Source organism: Chelon labrosus, assembly GCF_963514085.1.
Source record: "Chelon labrosus genome assembly, chromosome: 12".
NCBI classification, from domain to species: Eukaryota; Metazoa; Chordata; class Actinopteri; order Mugiliformes; family Mugilidae; genus Chelon; species Chelon labrosus.
In genome coordinates this window covers 15,873,911-15,898,037 of record NC_140345.1, presented here as the reverse complement: position 1 = coordinate 15,898,037, position 24,127 = coordinate 15,873,911, and the positions used below count along the sequence as shown (strand labels likewise).

General features: G+C 40.5%; 2 protein-coding genes across 8 annotated transcripts in view; both read right to left on the bottom strand.

The window, feature by feature from the left end:
• The window catches only part of LOC311496941 (protein MTSS 1-like), a 45,705-nt gene extending 31,085 nt beyond the window's left edge, over positions 1 to 14,620 (bottom strand). For 4 of the 7 annotated variants that reach the window (XM_084556994.1, XM_084556996.1, XM_084557000.1 and 1 more), the window contains exons 1-2: positions 12,332 to 12,944; positions 7,725 to 7,798 (exon numbers count right to left, since the gene is read on the bottom strand). In XM_084556994.1, the coding sequence (XP_084413120.1) occupies positions 7,725 to 7,798; positions 12,332 to 12,564 (307 nt within the window). In that variant the 5' untranslated portion in view covers positions 12,565 to 12,944. Of the gene's footprint in view, positions 1 to 7,724; positions 7,799 to 12,331; positions 12,945 to 13,967 lie in introns of those variants that run through there. The other 3 variants (XM_084556997.1, XM_084556998.1, XM_084556999.1) reach the window with 1 other exon arrangement.
• Positions 14,621 to 16,115: 1,495 nt separating this feature from the next.
• Positions 16,116 to 23,764, bottom strand: mal2 (mal, T cell differentiation protein 2). The gene is made up of 4 exons (XM_084556631.1): positions 23,393 to 23,764; positions 21,853 to 22,023; positions 19,182 to 19,382; positions 16,116 to 17,466 (listed from the first exon to the last, which is right to left on the bottom strand). Exons 1-4 carry the CDS (start codon positions 23,519 to 23,521, stop codon positions 17,395 to 17,397), a joined length of 573 nt encoding a protein of 190 aa, XP_084412757.1. The 5' UTR covers positions 23,522 to 23,764; the 3' UTR covers positions 16,116 to 17,394.
• Positions 23,765 to 24,127: the final 363 nt, after the last annotated feature.

Sequence of the window (24,127 nt, the reverse complement as noted above, 5' to 3'; positions counted from 1 at the left end):
AAACCAGGTAAAATCAAGTAAGAGGTATAGACATGGCGAGGAGAACAGAGTTATTGTTGGGCAACATAAGACAACACACAATGAGTCAGCAATCGTCCAACATGACAGGATGTGAATACGTCAATGCACAATAAATAGCAACCTTCAAATCTGAGAATTTCTTTCAAGGAATAGTTATCACACGGCGGTCATACTGGACTGGAGGATTTAAAGAATTAAAAGCTCAAAAATCAAATTAGCTGGAAACAGATTAAACAAGCTTCTACATGTTGGCTTTCTGGCAGGTGTCTATTTCATCTCTACAGAGTCAGACATGTCCTTACAGACCAACAAACACGAGAGCTGCTGACAGCGCCGCTGGGATTAATACATACACACACACACAGTCCCACATATGCCGTATAGGTGTACACACACAGACACACACATGCTGCTGTACATGCTGAGACATTGTCCTAACAGCTGCCAGCCCACATGCGACAGCCATGGTTATTTTTATACCGTTAAATTAACTATTATGCTTTGGTTGTTGTGAGAAATTTTGTGTTGTGTGTACATGCTGTTTCATGCAACGAGCAAGAAAGAGGATGAGATCTGCCAATTTACCAGTCGTTTCATACGCTATATTACATGTACTATGTTGGGGGGCCTTTGGGTCCTATAGGTTGAAGGGAGGGGCCTCTGTGGATCATCCCAGATACTTGATCAGTTTGGGATCTAGTTAAATTATATTGCACTGTATTGTCACAAAATGGTCAATGTTATTTACTTCTCCTGTCAGTAGTTCTAATGTTGTGGGTCATCGGTGTATTCCAGAGGTCAGTGGTATTAATTATGTACTACACCATACATGACCATTCAGACTACAAGCTCTCTCAGACACATTTCAACTCCAAGATGTTTTATCCTCAATTTACAAGACTGTATTTCACGGTTTAAACAAGGGTCAATGGAAGACACAAACCAGCCCTCCAATTATACAAAACTGGAAAAGCTGGCTCTCCGTAAACCTATGTGATTTGTAAGTGAACGTCTTTATAGCCTAGCAACTTAAGTCCTATTGGCTTACTTTTAGTCCAACAACATGCAACTGTTGGAACGGGTCAGCATTATTGTATTGTTTTTATTTTTTGGTCTCTGTGTCTCGACTGTTGCATGCATTGAGAACGTCGCTCTGCAGTCTGGTAGCTGTCAGCTGTTTCACTGTGTCTGACTCGAAAGAAATCTCACTACTCACCCACTCTGTCACTAACACACTCACTTAGTGGATGAAATACCCCCAAGAGGTAGCACAGATGTACAGGATGAACACAGAAATGCACAGACAATCAAGCTATAAAAGACTACAGGCACACAAACAACAGACACATGCACAAGTCCATTATGCAAAGTAGGAAACTATGACGCATGTATAACTTGACACAAAGTGGAGGGAAAGAAAGCATCTACTGAAATGAACTGATGCTTTCTGAAACAAGAGAAGCGCTGTTCTTTTGCCTTCTCTGTTCTCGTGCCCCTGTTATCGCTCTCTTCATGATTTCAATAAGGCTTTGTCTTGTTTTTCCACTTCACAGTTTCAAGTTTTTGGAGGGAAGGAGTATGGTTCAGACTGCTCGGTTTTGCCTCTGCCAGCAGAATTTATTGTACAAAATATTAGATCTGGCGTCAAATAAAAACAAAAGCTGGTTGTAGACTGTACTTTTTGGAGCTTGAGTGGTTAAAACATAAATGGAGAAATGCTACACTTCTAAGGACACCTTGGTGAACTTTAGGTAAAAAAGGAAAGCATAAGAACACACAAAGAAAGCAGGTTCGTGTAAGGGTACATATAAGGTTGTACCAGGTTTACCCTGTCCATCTGGTAACTAAACTGTTTTGTTACCTAGTGTTTTCTTAGTTACATCATGTCTGAGCAAAGCCGTTTCTGCATGACCAGGTACTTTAGTATACTGCAGTGAAGTCACCTTTTGGAGGAAGTAATAATGATACAAGCACGTTATTGCCAATGGGGGGTATCAATGTGAGTCATCCTACAAATTTAACTTTAGTTTTGCCAAGAGTAATGAACCTCCAGCAAACGGGCCCTGCTAAAACATGTCTCTCTACTCTGTTAATAGTCAAAGTTCTCAAGAAAATAATTCCGCTCATCTGCAGCAATCACATCACAGACACTTAAACTGCAATCTAATTTAAAAACTACAGATTCCCAGCCCTGTTGTCCAGAGTATCACATTTTTTAATTGAACAAAATCACACACAACTCTTAGCAACAGCTTGTTTGTCAGTCTCCTGGACACTAAAGGGCATTGTTCCATGTAGTCTTACGTCTGAGTGCGTTTGCCACAAAACACATTTAACCATTAATGTTTTCACACGAGTTTAAAATTAAATAGAATCATTAGCGTTGTTATTGCGAACATTGTCACGTTGCTTCAAAGCAGATGGAGCTCTGTAGGTGTGCAGCAAGTGTTTGTGCCATGAACACCATTAAAAAACTGCGGATTAAAAGGCATGCCAAACAGCAACGCCAGAGAAAGAGTGGCATCACCTCAGGCAGCGCGAAGCTTGCAAACAATGCAATCCAAAGTCTTTTCTGTGTGCTACTACTGCTAATTATAAGATAAGAGATAAGATAAGATAAGATAATCCTTTAATTTATCCCATGCCTTGCCAAGTACTAAAGGTCACCCCTCAAATGTTGTTTACTTCTCCTGTCATTGGTCAGATTTAAAAGTAAACTGAATGAAATAAAGGAGAGAAAAGGCAGAATTATCCCTTTGATTGACTGACAGATTGAAGATTGTCAGAGTCTGTGTTTTCAGGTGGGTGAGTGTTCCAGAGGCAGGGAGCTGAGCTCAATACTGCTATTCAGCTTAATAAGGGTAAGCGTACATAAATTAAACACCCATCAGCATAGAGCCTTATCTTCTGTCACCAGAACTGCTGCAGGCAAGACAACTCAGAACATGTTAAGTCCATTTTTTCTTTGTATTTCATTTTCAATTTTAAAATCTATGTATCTGACATGAAACAGTGACATACGACACTAAGCTCTAACCAGATGTTTTAGTTTGTTCCACAGTGCAGATGTTGGTCTCTCAACTTGACTGCAAAAGTATTTGGTGTTTGAGCTAGTTCACTGTAACCAGTATAAAAAAAAAATGTGTGCTCAGGTTACATCTTCAGGAACTTGCTGCTGACAGACAAAGCCAGCCAACCAGTTTACACCATGCTAAAAAAATGTCCCATCCATTCTGAAAATACATGCAGTAGTCAAAACAGATACTGCTGAAATAAACATAGCTACATGAATGAAAAGCATATGCAAAATGACCTACACAATGAACCCTGAGATTTTTAAAAAATAACTTAAAAACCGTTACAGACTTTCCGTGTAAAATCATAAAAGGCAGTAAAAGAGCAATGGAGACAAGTCAAAACAAATTTGAATGTGCTTTATCAGAGTGAGACAACAAATCAAAGTGAGCCCACACTGTGTGGGTGGAGAAAGTTAAAATCCAAACACACGAGAGCACAGTGAAATAGGTAGCTTTAGCGAACCGTGCATGTCAATGAGTGTGAGACAGAGGGAGACAAATAATCTTTCTGGCTTTGACTGGGTAGCTGTGTTGTAGACACGTTATTTGTAGTACTCACGTGTGTACAAAAAGGAAGTCTGAGATCCTCAACTATGTCTAACTATGTTCTCGCTTTTTTCCAAACATTGTCCTCCTGGCATTCCAGTTATTTGGTTTCATTCAACCGTGGAAACCTGAAGCTTTTACAATTGTCGACAATAAAAAAGCTCCTGTGGGTCTCATTGTGTGTTTATTCTGGTAACACGCATTCATTCTTGCATCTTAATCCCCATTTCTTCCCTAACTGTACTCCCATTGTGCGCCTCGTCCAAGTGATGCAAAAAACTGGCACGGTGCTCCAGGCTTAACCGGGAGTTTTCTTTTCTGTTCATCTTCATCAATTCATTCATCTGGTTCTCATGAATCTTTACAAATACTATAAATCACTTACATGCAAAAACAAAAACAGCAAACAACAGCTGGTATTTATATAAAGCTACAGTGTTTTGCAGAGCTATTTCCAAAACTCGGTCGATGGTTGTTTTCACGCCACAAGTATTAGCTCATGCCGTGAGTATTTACTAGTGTTAACACTGCTAGGCTGTTTCACAACATCAGTGTGTTTTGAATCAATTATAACTATTTGAACTATATTGCTGCACAAAAACAGACCATGTTAAAACGATGGCATTTTGCACAATTTACAACGTCTAATCTTTCCTTGATTGTGCTCACCTCAATTAATAGCTGACACGCCCTTCAGTATCAACAAGATCTTTAATGTAACAAGCATAAAACAGTGTATGCATATAATTCATACAAACACTAAGCAAGCCTGAGAGTGCTATTCTAACAGATGTTCAACACTGATAATGACACTGACTGATTGATGTGCTAAGGTGCAAATAATTTATCTCACCCACAATATAGTAAGTACGAACAAAGCTGCGAACACGCCAAAAGATTATCTTTGAAGAGGTTGTAACCACATATACCATAAAATGTTTGGCATGCACATTCAACATATTTATATTTTTACAGCAAACACAATATTCCAGTCCAAAGTCTAAGCCGTCTCTCTTGTTTCTCTTCTTTCCGATCATGATTCATCAAGCGATTAAGACTGATAAAAGACTCCCAGGGTAACTTTCATCTTAACACCTGTATACGTGCCACCTGCCAGATATCAAAGTACGCCGCATCTATAAATCAACTCTTGAAGTTTTACGAGTTATCATCAGTGTCAGTATCTGAAAAGCAGCGCTACACAACAACCCCATTATAAATGCAGCCGAAAGTCCTGTTCTTGTGACTAATGGACTAAATTACCTGCAATATGTGCACTGTAATCTGTTGTTACAAGCCCTGTAGTTTCATGATTGATTTGTTAGTTTAAATGCTCTTGCCTGACCAAAGTCTCAATGCTCAGATAAACACCAGAGTTTCTTTTATACTCAGTAGCCTTCCACAATTAATCCCTTTCTTTCGGTGGAGGATAGACACACTACCTGCCATCTTCAGAACCTAATGGTGACTGCTAGGACTAACATAAATAACGTTTAGTAGACTTTTACTCCGATTTGGCAACTGACACAATGTTAGAGTTGTTTGTGTGACTGCATCATCGATAAAAGCCCGAACCTAACCCCAACCATCATGGCATATCGCCTAAATACGCTACGCTAACTTGTCTCTGTTACACTCTGAGGGTATGTGGGTCTTGTTATGATAATTAGATTATTTATCATTTATACAGACTAATAATGCTACCAGGTAAAGTGTGCTCTGTGCATTGTGGTCCATTGATCTAGAGATAATGTGCAGATTTGTTCCCCGTGACCAATCGACTGGTTCAAGAGTAAGTATGACCACAATGTTCTTTGGCTGAGCAGTTGGTTGTTGTTAGAGGAACAGTGTCCTTTTCAAGTTTGGGCCCTGAAAACATACACGCACTTGATTTCCATGCCATTACCATGTTAATGGGTGTGGGAAACAGGTTAGAACAGGAAGGACAAGACAGAAGTAGAAATAAAACGAATACAGGAACCACCATCTACTGTATGTATAGAGTACGTGGCTCCAGGAGCCTCTAGCTAATTTTAATCAGCTAAATTAGAATTGTGTGTCTGTATTTTAACGGATGCAAATGTGAAACCATGCAGATCTATGACTCTAAAGACACTATGGCAATACAACATGGCTGTGACGTTTTTAGAAATACATTTACACTTCTGCACTGTAGGTGTACACTACGGTAAGTTGATCTACTCACTGAGCAGAAACATGACTACACCCGTTACGCCCAGAGGAACATTTCATACACGTAACCATCTTGTGGAAACAGTAGTTTCCAACAGAGCTGTTGGGTTCGGTTACAAATGATTCCTCAGTAAATATGACTCTAGAGATAAAGGTTTGTAGAAGTTTATTTTCCACAAGAGTTATTACTATTGTGGAGGCTGATCACACAGTAGATAGATCAAAGTCTGTATCATTTCTTCTTGCTTCTAAGTCACTAGAAAGTTTGTTCACCACAAAAAATCTTATCGCTAGTACAGTAAAGAAAAGTAAGTTAAATGAGAAAAAGTTTCTTCCAGACTCACTCGTCTGCCTCCCACCAACTTTCAGTATACTTTATAATGTGCTCAGAGGCCAGAGAACTACATTCATAAATCATAAACGTCAAAACAAGAGAGCAAATGAAATAAAAAAAAACAAAAAAACAAACAGCAGTTTTTCTCAATATCAGCGTTATTCTCTCCAACACATGTTGGTCAATGCAGCAGCTATCAGGAGGCATTAAAGCTCGCTAGAGCACAGCCAATTCAGAAAGTCTTTAATCACTATGGAAAAATCTAACAACCCTATCTGCAGGAAGCCAGCCATTAGGTTAAGCAGGCATGTGTGTGCCCATGTGTGTGATTGTAGTAAATTATATCTAGTTTAAGTGTCCACAGTAGCTAAAACTGATATTTTCCTTCAGGAATTTGATAAATGAAGCAAAGGATAAACTAAGCGGAAGGGTGTTATATTGTGTATTGTGTTGTGAAAACATTTATACCCTGTACAGACATTAACAACCAAAACAAAAAGCTTAAAAGCATAATAGGTTCAACTCATACATAAAACAGCTGTAGGGGCTATTTATAACCTGAAGGGCTGTCATACTGCAACAACACGTAATGGATGGTTTATTAACCTGGTAATCATGACTCATCATAATACCTCAGTACTATCATGTGGTGCTATCAAGCTATCTACCTGTGATAAAGATGTGTCAGGCAGCAGAGTATTATGACTCATTATCCATGCTTGCCTCTATGCTGGAGAGCTCAGACGGAGAGTAAAGCCTGAGCAACAGAGCAGAAAACGATGAGTGTTATGTGATACTGCTACCCTAAAATACAATGTGTGGAGAGACCGGGGAGCGAAAGTGATGAAAGAGCAGATGAAAAATGACGCAACGCACTTCAGCTAACCGTACCCGACTCCTTCACGGCAAACAGATACCCCGTGTGAGTTGTACAGAGAGAGAGAACGATGACTCCTTGACTGTACGCCCCCATCTCTCCCCTTAGCTCCATTCCCTCCTCCCTCTTCCTCTCTGCCGTGAGTGAGGTGATGAATGTGTGTGTCTGTCTCAGTTACTATTAATAGTATGGTGCAGCGCTGGAGGTGTCAAAGCTAGGGAGGGATGAGATCTCTCACTCTCTCGTGCTCCGTATACAGAATTAAACCAGACTAGCAGCGAGTCCAGATGTAGCAGCGGTGGGCTCGAGGTGGTTGTGGGCTCAAGAGAGCAGAGGAAGGGGGGGAAAGGTCGAAGACAAAGCCAGCAGCAGCAGAGCTTCAAACTGCATACTGATGGATTTACTACCCATACGATAGAGCAAACAACTCGCAGAACTTCTCAGCACAGTGGGGTGAACGACTACACTTACACAGTAGAGCTACGGAGACAAACAACGTGACAAACGGGTACCCAGACGCATACAGTGTCAAAAAGTGATTTAACTGCTTTAACCCTGTCAGTGCTGTGCTACATCTGGGGTCCATCAAGAATCATTTAATAGATGTAGAGTCGGTTAGCTGGAGACGACCACTAGTTACACACTCAGTTTCGTGCATCTGTTTGACCGTTCCTACCTCTCGAGTTGGTAGCCAGGTCGGCCACCTTCTGAAACGCATCCAGGAAGGCAGCCACGGCAACCACAGTCGCCCTAAGAGGGAAAAAAAGGAAATCAGAGGTTTGTTACTTGATAAAAAACACATTTAGAAAGAAAAAAAACATACTTTTACACTAAAAATTAGAAAATCTTTGCACACTAACAACGGTGGAAACAGGACCTCATATGTGCACAAACTGTTCTACACTACAGATTATAACATCGACCCTGATAATTTCACAATTAAAGCAAATGTGTTAAGCATACGTACGGATACTGTTAAATGTGTGTTTAGGTTAAAACTTGATCGTGCCCTGCTGTGTGAGGAATGTCTATGTAATTACTCGGAGACCACTGGAATCTGTCAGAAACAGCACAGCAGCCCCCGAGTTTGCCACACCTACAGGTCAATGAAAGGATCAATGTGGGATGATGGAAATGATGGAAAAAAAAAGGGGGGGGGGGGGCTGCTGGGTGATGCGAGTTCACAGCTAATACCTTCTTCTCTGTCATCTTGTATGATTTAGCAACACATTTACAAAGTACAATATAAAGTGCTGCGTCTATGATAGTCATAAAGAACGTACAAAATCCAGTCTGTCATAGAAAGTACTTTCTGTTCTTCTCTTTACAGATGCCATCTTGTTGGTATCCTGATAGATCCTAGCAAACCTATCTGGCTGCCTAACACCGCACTTACATTTCTAGCTGGCAAAATGCCGCTTGGCTGGCGGGCCAGCAAACACGGGCCTACTTCAGAAACAACAGACTGCTCATGATTAAGATCACAGGTATGAAGATGAAAGACTTAGTGTGTGCACATGTGTGTATATACGATATCTGATCTCCCCAGCCGAGACTAGACTACCTATCAGTCATGCCTGCTACACAAAGAAACACGACTGATGAAACTTTTTCCAAAGTATTTCCAGTCACAAAAGCTTGTTTGTTCTAACCCAGAGTATGTTGATTTGTAAACACTTCTTATTTTCCAGGGGCCAACAGAAAACCTTTTTAACACAATCTGGGAATTTCCTTTAACACTCCAGTCGGGTACCTTCCATCACTGGGCAATAGAATAGCTGAACAGAGTACAGTGGTGAGTTTTACATTTATGTTTGACATGTGAGATGGAGCAAACTCCTTTTTATGGTCCGATGCTTGGTATACTGTTTCTAGTTTTAAAAAACACACTTTCTTAATGTTTATTGTCTTCACTGAGATGCACAGTATTTAGAAATACAACCCCACGTTGCGTCCTACGAGCCTGATAAAAACAGATCAATTGATAAACAACCCTTGATTACAGTCTAAAATTTTTCCACAATTAAATAGATGTTAAGAATTGTATCCCATCAAGGATATAACTTTTTCTCCCCCTTTATACCTCAAAAACGTAATGCAAAACTGGTTAACAAATGTTGTGTTGTTTTGAGACCCAGGGTATTTCCTGGAAGTGGAAAAAAAGAAACGTACGAGTAGGCACACGCAGATTCCTTTCTATTTAAAGCCCACCGTGAGTACCACAACAACCTCTAACTGATATCCGCCTCCATGAATTTATAACATGTACACATTCGTCTATGGATCATATTTTACACGCAGTCGCAGCTAAGTCACGTTCAGCCATTAATTCAAAGCAGGTTTGTGTGATAAGTTTTTAGTATGATTGCTTCCAGAGCACTTAAGTACAGTTAACTTGATCAGGTCGTCTGCTTTTAGCGGCTTTTATAAGAAAAATACCAAACCTTGGAGCTGGTTTATCCATTCACTACACTCTCCAATCACCACTTTGTGATTGTTAAATGGGCAGATTAAACTTAGTCCAACAATGACCTGACTGCATCCACTAGTCTTAACATCTGCACATTGTCTGTTTTTGGGTCAAGATAAAAAACTTTAACATATCTATTCCACAAGCCCTGGCTCAAGCCCCTATGGAGACCGCCATAGTACAGCACGGTACTCCTTGTGACAATGATACATTCAGTACTTCTGCCCTTATCTATTCTTAGTTCAACAGAAACTGGAATTCAACTCTAGTAACTCTGAATCATAGGAGGAGGTTGCGGTTACAGACCTGAGCACTGCGTGTGCTGGGTTTATCAGTTGATCCACCCATTCACTTATCAGTGCATCAATCTACTTTTCCATCCACCATCCACATAGTTCTCTACTCCTTCCTGTGGCCAAATAAATTTTATAACCACCCAGTAATAGTTCAAATATGCCGTAACTATATTTTGAAGTTTTCAGGCGGTCGGTTTCAACGCAAAAATTTACTTTAAAGCAGAATGATGGAGGCCTGCGCGCAAGCCTAGCTCTGACACAGCTGCATCAGCTATGGCCCACCAAACAGACCAAACACTGACAAGTTGAAAGAGGACTGTGATTAGAAATCAGTTAGCCTGTATTCCACCCTGCCCTCTTTCTTCAAAGCTCTGTTCAGTATGCATGAATATGTGTGTGTGTGTGTATGTACGGCTTGTGTGTGTGTGTGTGTGTGATGGCCCCTTAAAACCAGAAAGAGCATAAAAAGAACACCATTTCCGAACCAAAGGGGGAAAAAAATGACAGAACTACCCCAGCACTGTAATTGGTTGATTTCCTAGTTGCTTTGTGAGAGGGGAGCAGAGGGGCTAAATTACAGAGTAGTATGCCTTAGGACGTCATTACACACAGACATATGCCGCGACCACTGCTGGCTACTCACTTATCCAGGCTATGGAGGGAAGGTGGGTGTGTTTGTGTTTAACTGCATGTATGGGATTGTGTGTGTGTGTGTGTGTGCGCGTGTGTGTGTCTCTATGTAGTCCAGTCCCCAAACAGATTACAGAGATCTGTGGGTGGGGGGTTGTGCTACCGTCAGAAGGCTATTTTGGCATTTGTAGTGGCTGGAGACAGGCTTTAAAGCAGACAGAAAAAGTGTTATTTGTAGGTCACGGAGAGCAAACCCAGATAGCACACATTTATTAGCGCTCCAGAAGCAAGGGCATCCTTATAGGCATCCATATGCCGCCACCACTGCAGGGCGTAGGCCAAAAAAGCTAAAACATGGTCCTCTTTTTATGAATGATGCTCATAGATCTTTTCATAGAGAACAGGATGACTGATCTTGATAGAGCAGGAAAGCGGTATGGTGCTAATAACTAGCTAATCAATGAATGTGTGGGACAATGGCACAATGTACTTTTTTACCAGCATCTTCACCATTGAGCTGTCACTAACCTACTACTAAATAAAAAGATCACGTAAGGTCAACCTACTGTCATTAGCACCAAGGTCACAAATACTCCCCTGCGATTTTAGCATGGCAGGGTCACATATTTAACCCCCAGACTGATGGAGACACTTGAATAAAATATCGGCATTCATCAGCCTTAATTCTGAGACAAAGGAAGAACGGGACACAGAGCGGCCCCTGGAAACTATTGTTAAGTCATCGAGCCTTTATACAACTGCCAGTTTATGTCCATCTGAGGACACGTGGACACTTAAATGGGTAGAAAACTGCCATGCTTTATTCATCCAAAAATAATTTAGACCACGGGACATCTATATTTGCAGTACTTGCCGGACAATGAGCTTTTATTTCGCTGTCACAGGTTATTTGTCCTCCGACACGTGGCCACTTAAAACCAACTAGGAAAGGTGACTGGGATAGGCATCTATTGTTGGCAGAAGATTTGGAATACTTTTGGCAGGAGGTGGAAATTTACAGCATGAGAAAGACAAATTAAATCAGGCTTTAGGGAGGCTATATGGGCGAAAAAGGACATGCTGTGACCTACGGACGGCATTGTTAAGAAGTGAGGCTTTTATGTAAACGTCAGTGTTCGTTAGTCTAAGGACACGTGTCCATTTTAAACTCCATGGGAAGGGAATTAAGACTGACAACTAATGTCAAGGCCAAGAATAAGTACAAAATCAGTGGCTCAAATGCAATTATTAGTGCAAGTTGGTGTCTGCATATGGTACTAGGGATGTTATGCAACAGTCCTCGTTATATTTTTGGGAATGGTTCTCTAGTGTGTTGTTTGCAGAAAATCCATAATAATCCATTCAAATTAATAAGCGGTCCTATCCACCACTATCAAGTGAATATTAAGAGTTGGGCTCATAAAGATAAAATAGGTAGACTCCAGTCTAGAACCATTGTGATGGTGCAACAGGGCGGTGTATTCAAAAAATAAACATTAGTAATTAATGTTGAAGTTTTCTTATCAGTCCACACAAATCTGATTACTTCATATGCGTCAAGGTCCAATGTTTTGTCTGTCTAGTCAGGTGGAAGAGTCAGTTAATGATTAAGATACGTGCCTTATATAAATTGTGACTTATTCACTACACCTTTCCATTGCATTTTGAAGTATTTTTTTCAATATTGCTATTTCTTTTTTTCAAATATCTGGCATCTGACCTAGAGTTTTTAGGTGCAAAGTGAAAATGAACAAAAAGCAGGTGTACCTTCACTGTTTATTCAACAAAATCTTTCTTTTTTTTTTATGTTACACCACTGTTTGCTTTAGCAATAAAACTGACGGAAGTATACACATGTGTTGTACGTGCACACCAACATGCTCTCACCTGAGCTGCGACTGCAGTTTGCCAGCCTTGGTGATAAAGTCCTCCCAAATAGGGTAGCTGCTCTGTGGGAGGGGGAAAAAAAAAAAAAGAGACACAAACATGACTAACGCAATCTCATCATCGGAACAGATCTCAATATTCCCACAGTTGCATAACAGTTCAACCAATATGAGGGAAAAATTATGCCTCACCTTACCTGCAGGACTCAACAGAACAACAGTTTTCTCACACATTTAACCAGAGTATGCTAAATCAAAAAAACATGTTATTCCACTTTGTTTGCCAATAGGGTTTCTGAAAATTGAATGTGTTGTAATAGCAAAGAGCTTTATGCATTTCCTAAACGTCTGCCTTCATTTTCAGCATTTAATTGAGGAGTGGACATTATTTCCTGCATGTGTTAAGTTGCAAAATGGGTCATGGGCCTCTTTTAGAAAGATCCCCGCACAACAAGAGCACTAACACTATGTTATAATGAGCCAGGTTCCCAGAGGGACTCTTACATTTTCTTTCCGAATTCAGGTCCCGGGCTGAAAATAGTTCAAGAGGCTTTTATTGAAACCACAGCAGAGAACAAGTGGTTTAATGCACCGAAAAGAGGAGGCTGGCGCTGTAGTGATGACTATAGGATGAGAACATGTTTGTCACTGATCTGCTACTACCGTCATGGGCCTGAGGAATGTCGTGTTATGCTGCCAAACATAACACCCAACAACCAACTCAACTTTTTGTACAGTACCCGTTCCTGTCACTCAAAGATTTTTTCTTTTCCATCTCCCTCTCTGTGCATGTTTCTCACCCTTGTCACTTATCACTCAAATTTACTTTCCTCTCTGCAAACAGCTCCATGACTAATGAGCATTTCTCTTATCATTTTTTTTACTCCTCTTGTTGACAGAAAAGTCAACTTTTGTGTTTAATGAAACGACAGACACCGAGCATCTGTGTGTTTCCGCTGCTACAGTAAAAGACAAGAGAGACTGTGGACCGGAGTGATGCATGGGGGTTTGAGAAGTGCTGAATGCCTGAGAAGTATTCATAACAAACCTTCTGACACCAGTAGACCCGTTGGCTGGCCATTTGACCTGCACATGTCAGAGCCTTCAGACCCCGTGGGTCATTTTCCACCCTGACAGCTACAGTGCCTATGTTCTCCACATTCCTCCAGGCAAGTACAACAGCTGGGGAATCTCCTAATTGTCTCATCAGCCCAAGCTCTGTCAAAAATAACATCCAAATAAGTTGCCCTAGTTTTTGACACTGATGGTTGCCCTAGATACCCTTTGGATGCTGCATCCTGTTCAAACTGGAACTAATAAAAAAATATATATTAAAATGGAGAAAAAATAATACAGAGCATCAACTATGATAATATACATATCATAAACCAAACGTGGGTTAATGCAAAACACAAAGTGCAGGCTAAATAAGGAAAATATTTTGTTTTATATTAACTATAAGAAGGTTAAGGTTGAGTTTAAGTTAAGGAGCCTGACGCTAATGTTGAGAAAGTTAACTTCGCTAAATGACTTTATATGTTCCTGCGGTATAATGTTTAGGAAGTCAACTACCCAGTTAGGATAGATAGTTTTCGGACGTCGAAACAAGTTGTGTTTTCAAACTTCACTGAACTTACTTTCATGTCTCCGATAACAGTTTGGAAGAGCCCTCCGAGCGCGCTGCATTCCTTCTCGATAACAGCCTCCATTTTCAGGACCAACTCCGGTGGTCAGTCCCGACTCGGTGAGCCGTCTTCAGTCCGCCACCTCCTCCGCTCCGGAAAACCAAACCAAAAAATAGAAAAAGGGAAAACTCCCAAAACTATGTGGAAAAACAAACGAGCAGGCTTGTACTAATGTTTACTGCTCTGGAATCGACAAAGAATAACTTTTTCTTTTTTTTTTTTTAATCTCAAAAGAAACGCAGCCCGGTTCTGCTCTGGTGCACGGTAACTACTTGGAATCAAAAGAAGCTGTTGGGACCGAAGGAGAAATTTAAATCCCCCTCTCCCCTCCACGCCGCCGCGCTCATATCCATGACTGCACCGGGGAGGTAATCTTCTGCAGACGGTGCTACTCGCAGAAATAATCCACAATGTTCAGCCGGGAACGTTATTCTATATGTTGACAGGTAGGTAAGCACCGACAACAGTAGTAGTTCCTCTCACTACTGCCTTCCCAACACTGAGAGGGAGAAGAGACGACGAGCCGAGAATCAAGCATGAAAACAATAACATGTGTTTCCGGTTTACTCTGTTCCATCAAAATAAAATACAGTTTAAATGAATTATTAAACAGTAAACGTTATAAAGTTGCGGTCCAATTTAAATCCTTCTCATAATTTTGTTAACTCAGAATGATAAATATATTTTTGTGTTTGAGAGTTAGATAAAGTTTTACTATTGTAAGATTTTTGAAAAGGGGCAAGGTTTTCAGACAGCACATTACTTATGTCACAGTACAACATTTCTACATAAAGTAAACACGAAGATGATTCCTTGCCCATAGATAAAGGTGAAACCTAATTTTCTTTTAATAGTTGGCATATTTTATTGTGAAGGAGTACTCCTATACTTCCGGTACCAGAGCCGCAGAGGTGAGCTGAGCGGTGAGTGAACGTGCGCAGGGGCAGTAATGCGCGTTCATTAGTTGGTTTTAATGATTTTCACTTGACAACATTTTCGGGACAAAACAGCTAAATACTTATACGATAGCAAAAATAAATAAAAATAAAAATAAAAAACGTGTTTTATAACATAAAGGCATTTTATTTCACTTATAAATCGTTGAGGTTGCAATAAGAAAATAATAAAAACTACAAAGCGCCTAAACATTTTTAACTAACGTGAACGTTTTGCTATTTATCAATTAACACTGAGTAATCAATGAAATTGTGCAGTTATAGATAACGGGTGACACCTAGTGGCCGAAATATAAACGACAACACAAAATCACTGCAAGGAGTTGAAATGGAAGAACATTTTATATGAAACCTTATTATTTCATTTCAAATCCATTTTTATTGTGGGGGACTGGGGGTATACATGCCATCCATAGGGAAATATCACATTCCTTATCTTTTCTTAAAACCAAATTAAAACATTTACATTACGCAGAGCTGATTTTGCTAATTATTTGCATACTCGCTGTGCTGTATTTTCTTTGACACAAGTAGTAGGTGTATAGTAGTGTTGCGACATACTGGCAGCCTTGTAAGTAGTGCATATCAAACCGATGTGTATGTGATGACGTTAGAGAGAGTTTTACTGGCCTGATGGCATTGTATTGCATTGTAATATGCAGAACATGATGCTGCTTAATTCAATTTATGAACACTTCACACAGGCAGGGAACGTGTCCCTTAGAAAACAATATGGATGCAAAAGAGGAGGACAGCCTGTTGAGAACACGAGCATTCATCAGGATGAGCATTTGATGGAGCTCGACATGATAAATTAGCAAAAGGACAAGAGGTCTCGTAGCTAAATGCTCACTTTATTGTAAAATAACAAAAGTGTATCTGGATATTGTAAATCTGTGTATCTTTTCAATGTCATTTCAGTGATACTGCTCTTTACTGGCATATGGAGCCCAAGGAAAGAACATATTGTATTGTGTAATGTTCATAAAATATAGGATCGTCTCATCATCATCAGAGAGAAATCATTTACCTGGTCTTTTGGGGCTTTTATTTGTGGAACCAGAGGAATTCTCTGTGAGATTATATAACATAGATGCTGCAACATGTAGAATTTAAAATGTTTTGCCTTTGGCGCCTGCTAGTGGTGGCATAAAAGAACACACCGTGAACCCTGACAAAGAACATGACAACAATCCACAAACACACGTACAGTATTTTGTTTTTTCAAAAAATTTATTTCTAAAATGCATTAAAAATATTCAAAAATAGCAGGTGTCAAAATAAAATCAAAAACTTAATTTGAAACTTTTTTAAAGCAATTATCTATTTTAATAGCCTGATGCAAACCAAAGGGTACAGTATATGTAACTAAGAAATTATGTAGCAAGTAAGATAGTTATTGAATTTATATTTTTTATACTCCATCAATACAGTTAAATATAAACATCAAAAATATACATACAGTATTTAAATGAACCACCAGTAGATCATTTAGTTGTTGTTGACCAGGTTTTAAAGATTACTTCACCAGAATGACTGATTTACCAAAACAAGACCTCAGATAAATTTTATATATGAGTAAGTCACTAAAGTTTTCGGTAGTTACAATGTTATGACAATCAGTGAAATTTGCTGAGAGAATCACGAAGGGAAAGTTCAAATATGACAACATTAACATTTTAAATCTAAAGAATTTACAGTTCCTTAGCACCAAGATAATTGAAAGACGGCCATGCAGCCTGTTATAGTCTTCAAAACGAGCTGCGCCATGAAATCAGTTCCGCGTAACGTGTTAGCAGCATACAGTATGTAGGCACATTTTGATGGTACTAAAAATAGGAAATATTTGTTCCAGTGAGACTGTGACTCAGGAAATAGGGCAACATCTGCGTGATTCATGTAGATTAGAAAGCAAAACCAAAACTCTAAAGCATATTTTTTTCTTGCAAAATGACCCTATTTCAAAATTCTATATAGCATACCACTAACTTCCGTTATCAGTGAGCAGCGGGTAAGCTGGGGTAAGCAGCTTCGTTGACAGCAGGGCTTGAGGAAAGGTGAAGGAAACAGTGAACCAAATGAAACAAATGTATATGGTGCTATCTGGACAACAACTTAAACTGCTATTCTTGAATCCTCTTCTCACTGAACCCACTTAAAATTGTTGCATTCAATGTCCCAGAAAAAAAAATTCTGAAATAGTATTATTGTGTAGAGATCTTGACAGATGTTTAGTCTGAGGCAGATGTTTTACCATCTATACTTTCCACCGTATCATTGATGCAGTGTTTCCCATCAGCTTCCCATCAGAAACGTATGAAGTGGGCACTTAACTGCATCTCTGTGGGGCAGTGGACAATTTGGCGGGAGTTGCAATGTATTCTGTATTTATGAGGCAGTTATAAAATTAGTTTGTTTCCCTGCTAAATCCTCCACCTCTTGAAGCCCATCACCATACTGCAGCCGTAGCACAGAGTCACCACGAATGCAAATATCTGAAACAGAGTGAAACAAAGAAGAAACTTAAGTAGAGCAATTTTACCCACATTACCCATCCAGCCTTTTTTCTATTAAATTTTTCTAGGTTTGTTTAAAACAAGCATTACAATGAGGACGAAATGCGGTTTAAGTCCCTTTGAATGCGGCTTGACTGTTGTTGTCAGACAGGCTGGTTTCAGCATTTTAAATACTACTCATCTACTGGGATTGTCACACACAACCATTCCTAGGGTTTACAGAGAATGCACTGAAAAATAAAAAAAAGACACAAAGTGATGGAGAAGGAACTGTTTTGGGAAAGTGGAAGAGCTACTATAAGCCGGGACGCTAGGAAGATTTACAAACTTCTCCTGAATCACGCTGATTAGTTGGTCTACATTTATGCATTCCAGATGATCCTGAAATTATTTGTGCATTTGAATGTTCAGATCTGACACAGATGTAAAACAGACAACACAGATGTAAAAAGCTTTCTGTGTGCTCTTTGAACTGGTTGTTTTGTTTCCTTTCGTCACATTTGTCTTTCTTCTCTAAGCGGAACAGCCCATAGACTGTATAACAAAGATGAAATGCAGGAGGGCTCATCTAAAGTAAAGCCAGAACAAGTAGAGCTCCCCCTGGTGTATGGCTGCAGTGTAGGATATAAGCTCAACTTCCTCGTTGTTAGTCGATGGGACTTTGACTAAACAAAAACACTGAAGTAAACATTTGCAAGAAAGGTTTCTGTCATTTTAGGTAGTTAATATGATGCTGGTGCATGTTCCAGTGTCCATTTGCTGAGAGGTTTCGCTTTAGTTAGTTATTTGATGCTATACAGATCGGATGTGAGATCATGATGACTACCAGTTGCCATGCCAACTGTCCCGTAGAGACCGTGAGAGTAGGGAAAAAAAACAAACAAACACAAAAAGAAAGTACAGTGTATAATCCAACCTTTCAAGACACGGCACGGCAGTATTAATCAAACAAAAAGGTGAATGAGTCCGGCAAAAGTGTGGGCAGGGCATCGATAACACAGGTCCGTGTGGCTCCACTCTCGGACCATACTGTGCAGACTCTGGATCCAAACTCGCAAGATGGTGCCACCCGCATCCCCGGGAAAAGAGTTGTACATATTTATATACAGTCTATGGAACAGCTAATCAATCTCTCACTGACTTGAACTCCCACTGATCCAACAACTGAATGGGCTGAAAAGCAGATGACCAGGGTCCGACTAGTGCCAGCTGTGCCGGACAGGCCGTAAAATCTAGGGCTACACAGATGCTCACAAAGAGCCTGACACTGGCAAACAGCTGACTGTTGGCTGCCCATTCTGAAGAAGAACGGTTTTGAAACTCAATGTGGTGACTCCAGACATCGCCATCTGGGCAGTGTCTGACTTGCTGTCTAATAAAAAAATAGGCAGAACTGAGGCAGCATTTTAGGGGATTTTTTGTGCCAGACGGTACACATGTTAATTTCTGCTGTAAATTTGGGAATTTCAACATGGAGCTCTTTGAGGATTGACCCGATTTTGGAGCCTGCCTCAAGTTGCCATGTCAGGAATTGCATTTTTTAGCACTTCACAATAACTTCCTTTTTAGCCCCGGAAGATGCCTCCAAGAGTTGTTATTCAACACTTTAAAAAGTCTTTCAGAAGCCCCCAAAATTCAGTAGACTTGTAGAAATTCTGCATGCACTATATGCTATTTATGGAAAGTTCACTCACCGTGGCTGCCACATTAATACTGTATTGCTTGTCAGTCAGGACTGTGAATATATTGCCTCGAGGGTAGGTCATACACAGGACGACATCAGTGCTGTTTGCTAGTTGCTTGATGTGAGCTCCTCCATTTGCTGCTGTTGTCGCTGCCTCCAACACGAAGGCAGCAAAGTAGAAAATTAAAGCTATGAAATGGTAAAACATGTCCTGAAGGAAAGAAGGAAGGACATATTAGGATTAAAATGTGCCAGATTTTGTCCTCGCTGTGGTATCCGCAGTATCTACCTGTACTTTGGCATTCACAAAACAAATCTGTCAAACAATCAGCCATTTTAATTACACTGCCAGTCAAAAGTTTGCACACACCCTCTCATTTAATGGTTTTTCTTTATTTTCATTATTATTTACGTCGTAGATTCTCACTGAAGCCATCAAAACTATGAATGAACACATTTGGAATTATGTAATAAACAAAAAAAGTGTGTAATAACTTCCTCAAAATAGCCGCCCTTTGCTTTGATTACTGCTTTGCACACTCTTGGCATTCTCTCAATGAGCTTCATGAGGTAGTCATCTGAACTGGTTTTCCAACAGTCTTGAAGGAGTTCCCAGAGATGCTGAGCACTTGTTGGCCCTTTTGCCTTCACTCTGCGGTCCATCTCATCCCAAACCATCTCGATTAGGTATAGGTCAGGTGAGTGTGGAGGCCAGGTCGTCTGGCGCAGCACTCCATCGCTCTCTTTCTTGGTCAAATAGCCCTTACACAGCATGGAGGTGTGTTTGGGGTCATTGTCCTGTTGAAAAATGAATGATGGTCCAATTAAACGCAAACCGGATGGGATAGCATGTCACCATCCGTTCACCTTTCCGGCATTGCACAAAGACACGGTAGGTGGAACCAAAGAACTCAAATTTGGCCCAAAGCACAGATTTCCACTGGTCTAATGTCCATTCCTTGTGTATCTTGGCCCAAACAAATCTCTTCTGCTCGTTGCTTTTCCTTAGTAGTGGTTTTCTAGCCGCTATTTGACCATAAAGGCCTGATTGGCGCAGTCTCCTCTGAACAGTTGATGTAGAGATGTGTCTGCTCCTAGAACTCTGTGAGGCATTCATCTGAGCTCTAATCTGAGGTGCTGTTAACTTGCGATTTCTGAGGCAGGTGACTCAGATGAACTTATCCTCAGCAGCAGAGGTGACTCTTGGTCTTCCTTTCCTGGGACGGTCCTCATGTGAGCCAGTTTCGTCGTAGCCACAAGTGAACCCTGACAAGGCACACCCGTGAAGTGAAAACCATTTCAGGTGACTACATCATGAAGCCCACTGAGAGAAGTCCAAGGGTTTGCAGCGCTGTCAACAAAGCAAAGGGTGGCTACTTTGAGGACTCTAAAATATGAATCATATTTGGAGTTATTTCACACTTTTTTGTTACATACACACTACATAATGTACAAATACATACAAATACATAACAGTCATGAAAATAAAGACAAACCATTAAATGAGAGGGTGTGCCCAACCCTTTTGACTGGTAGTGTACTTATGAAGAATAGCACAGATACAAGGAACATGACAAATAAAATAACAAGTGAAAAGGTGATTCAGGGTGCAACTGCCATATAAAGAATGAAATGAAAAGGCAGAAATAAAGAAAGGGATTTAAGAAACATAAAGAGAAGGAGAGAGGCATGTCTGCGAGTAGGGTTAATGAGAGTTTGTGTTGCAGACTCTGTGAGCCTGGTGGCACTACAGTCAGGCCTTTGTTGCGTTTTAGTGTGAGCTCATCATCCATGTCACTCATTGTTCGGCCGAAAACAAACAACCCCACACGCCTGGCTACTCCTGGGAGCAGGGCCTGGAGCCTGAGGAAAGACTAGCTCTGTCTGAGAGACTAGACTTGAATCCACTACTATGACATAACACACGAACAGGGCACAGTTTCTCACCTTTTTGGTTCAGCACAATAATTTGTTCTTGGAAGCATCTTCACTCGTATCTCCTCAAATCTTGCTACTTTTATTTCAACTGTAAAAGTGACTGAGTCATTTTAAGGCGAGGGCAGCTCACATAAAAGGGCGTGTGATCCAACAAGAGAGGTATTAAGTAAATGACTCGCCTCGCACTTTAATGACAAAATAATGAGTTTAGTTCAAATGAATGCATCAATGTCATAACCCTAACCCTAACACAAAGCCATTACACACCGCTATACTGTATTACAGTCATGTGCACTGGTAGAAAAAGGTTAGTTGGCTTCCAGTTTTCATAGGGCATTCATTGTTTGATATGTAGACAGCAGGTTGAGTTGAAATACTAAGACTGACTGACATGTTGGCCGTTGAACCAAGACTCTGACTTTAAAGCAACAATCAACAGTTGTTGCCATGACATTATCAAACACTGGCATTCATGTTAGTCATCTTTGAGACTGCCCTTTTAACTGACATTATACTTTTTCTTTTTCATCATGTTTCAACAAATCATTGTTTAATCTATGACCCGTGAGACTGACCAAAATATATATCCTCAAAATGATTTATAAGTGAAGCTCAGCTAGCAAGGAAAACATGAAGGTCTCCTATCTTAATGATGTCAAGGATGAACAGATAAATATGTTGACAGACAAGACAAGAAGCGGAACACACTGACAGACTAATTGGCTCGTATATCTGCTGCTCACCAAGAAGTTCCAGTCAGTGTTGATGCGGCTGGCCAAACCAGTGATGAGGAGAGCGAGGTAGGCCAAGGAAAGGAAGAAGGAGGTGACAGAGACGAACATCACCCAGCCCTGCAGCAGAGGAACGGGCACATTGGAGGACGCCACCAGGATCCATACTAGACCACCAAAGACCTGAGGATATAAACCCGTCATTTTGATATGAGGTACCACAAACACGGGGGTAGCTGTATTGTTAAAAATAGGCCTGATACTCAGTTCAGCAGCTCAGTGCTCAAACAGCTCCAGTGCAAATACACGCGATACCTTTTTTTTTTGCAGCAACGTGTGTTCATAGAATCTGGGGTTACAGTACGTAACCAATGTTAGCTGAGTAGGTATGTGGCAATAGATGCAGGTTAGCTGAATGTTAATGAAGGTCTTATGGCTCAGGGAAACTTGAACATTAAAACATTGCGCATTAGCCTACTCCTGCCTGGAAAGCATCCAGGTGCCAACTCAACCAGCCTATAAAAAACTTCCATCAAGACATGGCTAACCACTGGAACAGCAATGCTCACTTTACTGCAGTGGCCAGAAGGTGGTTCCGGGATTATTCAGATCCGAATATGAGCTCCCCCGACAATCTCTCTGCTCTCTCTGCAAACTTATATACTTTCATTTACATGAAAAAAACATATGTTACTGCTTAATGTACAAATGATTTAATCGAATACACTGCTAGTCATTCAGGCAATTTCACCATTTACCAGATAAGCTATTATTATATCCGTTTTAGACTTAAGACTTAACATAGAACTTGAAACTCTGGAGTACCTCTGTAGGTGCTATGAGGTGTCTACAAGTAACCACGAGTAAGTTCTCATATGTCACTTGTGCTTGGTCAGACTGGTAAAGTGGTAAAGGTGCATTTCTACATCTGAAAACAGCCCTAACACAGAGTCATCTTGATAATAGCAACAAGCCATAATTTGCATATGGTGCAACCTGCAGGTCCATTTATGAAAGCCTCCAAGTGCAAACAGGCCCACAGATAAATAGTAAAATAACCACAAGATTAGAGGTAGCATGTAAAGGCTACGTAGAGGTCACCTTGCAGGGTTAATGATGGCAGTGTGCTGCTAGCACCGCACAAACACACCTATTAATTGCTCCATTGACTGTTGTAACGTTTTAATTTATATTATTTTGATGGAGGTATTGATCATGAAAGGTTTGGTATTTTTAAAGTGAGCGTTGAGACGTAACAGGTGTCTGGATCGTAGCAGCCAGTGCAGCCAACGTTGCTTGGAGTGACATTTGCCTTCGCTTTGGCTGTCAAGCAGCAATAAACCCAACCCTAAGGCAATCTCAGGAACAATCAGCGTGTTGACACTGATCACACCTAAATAAAAGGAAAGACCGTGTTACAGTCCTGCATCTAAAAGTCTAACTGCACTTGAACGAGTTCATCAATTATTAATAAAGAATTAATGACTGTGCAGGCACATACACGCGTACGAGATGTCATCTACAGGTGAAGCTTTTACAAAACGACACTTACTATTTCTAAACAGATCAGGGCTCCGGAGTAAGTCCTCAACACATCCAGTCCCAAAGGTAAAGAAATAGTTGGCGCTGGGAAGGAGGTGGCGGCGGGATTAGCGGCGGGATTAGCGGCTGGTTCCGACATCTCTTCTCCGTGTCTCCTCCTCTCCTCTCTGGCTCTCACGCTCTCGTCTCCCACTAAAATACACCCCGCTAGACAATGGACGGTGGCAGCGGGAGAAATTCCTCCGGAGTCATGTGTCCCCCAAACAGGTCGGACAGGTGCAGGGGCCACTCCCTGGAAAACGATGCTGCGTTCAAGGACGTCGCGGAAGCTCCTACGTCCAAATATCCATTTTTGGAAAACTCACGTGTCCATACGAGAAACATAACTGAATCCCAAAACTGATTCTTGTTTTATTAACACTTATGTTTTATATTACTCCACCGTTTAGTCTTTATAATATGGAAAATAACCTGTTCATTTTAATCATGTAACTAAGCTTTTGATTTATTTATGGAGGCAGTCATGTACAATATTATGAAAAGTGAATATAATACAAATAGGTTGGTTAGTGGCTATGCCATTATAATAACTTTGGTTTTCCAGAAATAAAACATACATTTTTATTACTTCCTGCTTTTTGCATATTACATGAGTAATGCTGCAGTTTATCAGGCATGTCATAAAATCCTTGAGGGTGTGACGATACAGGTAGGTCGTAGACAGGTTTGAGCTGTTTTCTTGGCT

Bases quoted from the DNA above. Each gene is read 5' to 3' on its own strand.
- mal2 (XM_084556631.1), bottom strand. From the start codon at position 23,521: ATGTCGGAACCAGCCGCTAATCCCGCCGCTAATCCCGCCGCCACCTCC. The intron at 22,024-23,392 runs GTAAGTGTCGTT...TTATATCCTCAG, and splicing joins CCCTGATCTGTTTAGAAATA to GTCTTTGGTGGTCTAGTATG. The intron at 19,383-21,852 runs GTGAGCAGCAGA...TCTTTCCTTCAG, and splicing joins ACACTGACTGGAACTTCTTG to GACATGTTTTACCATTTCAT.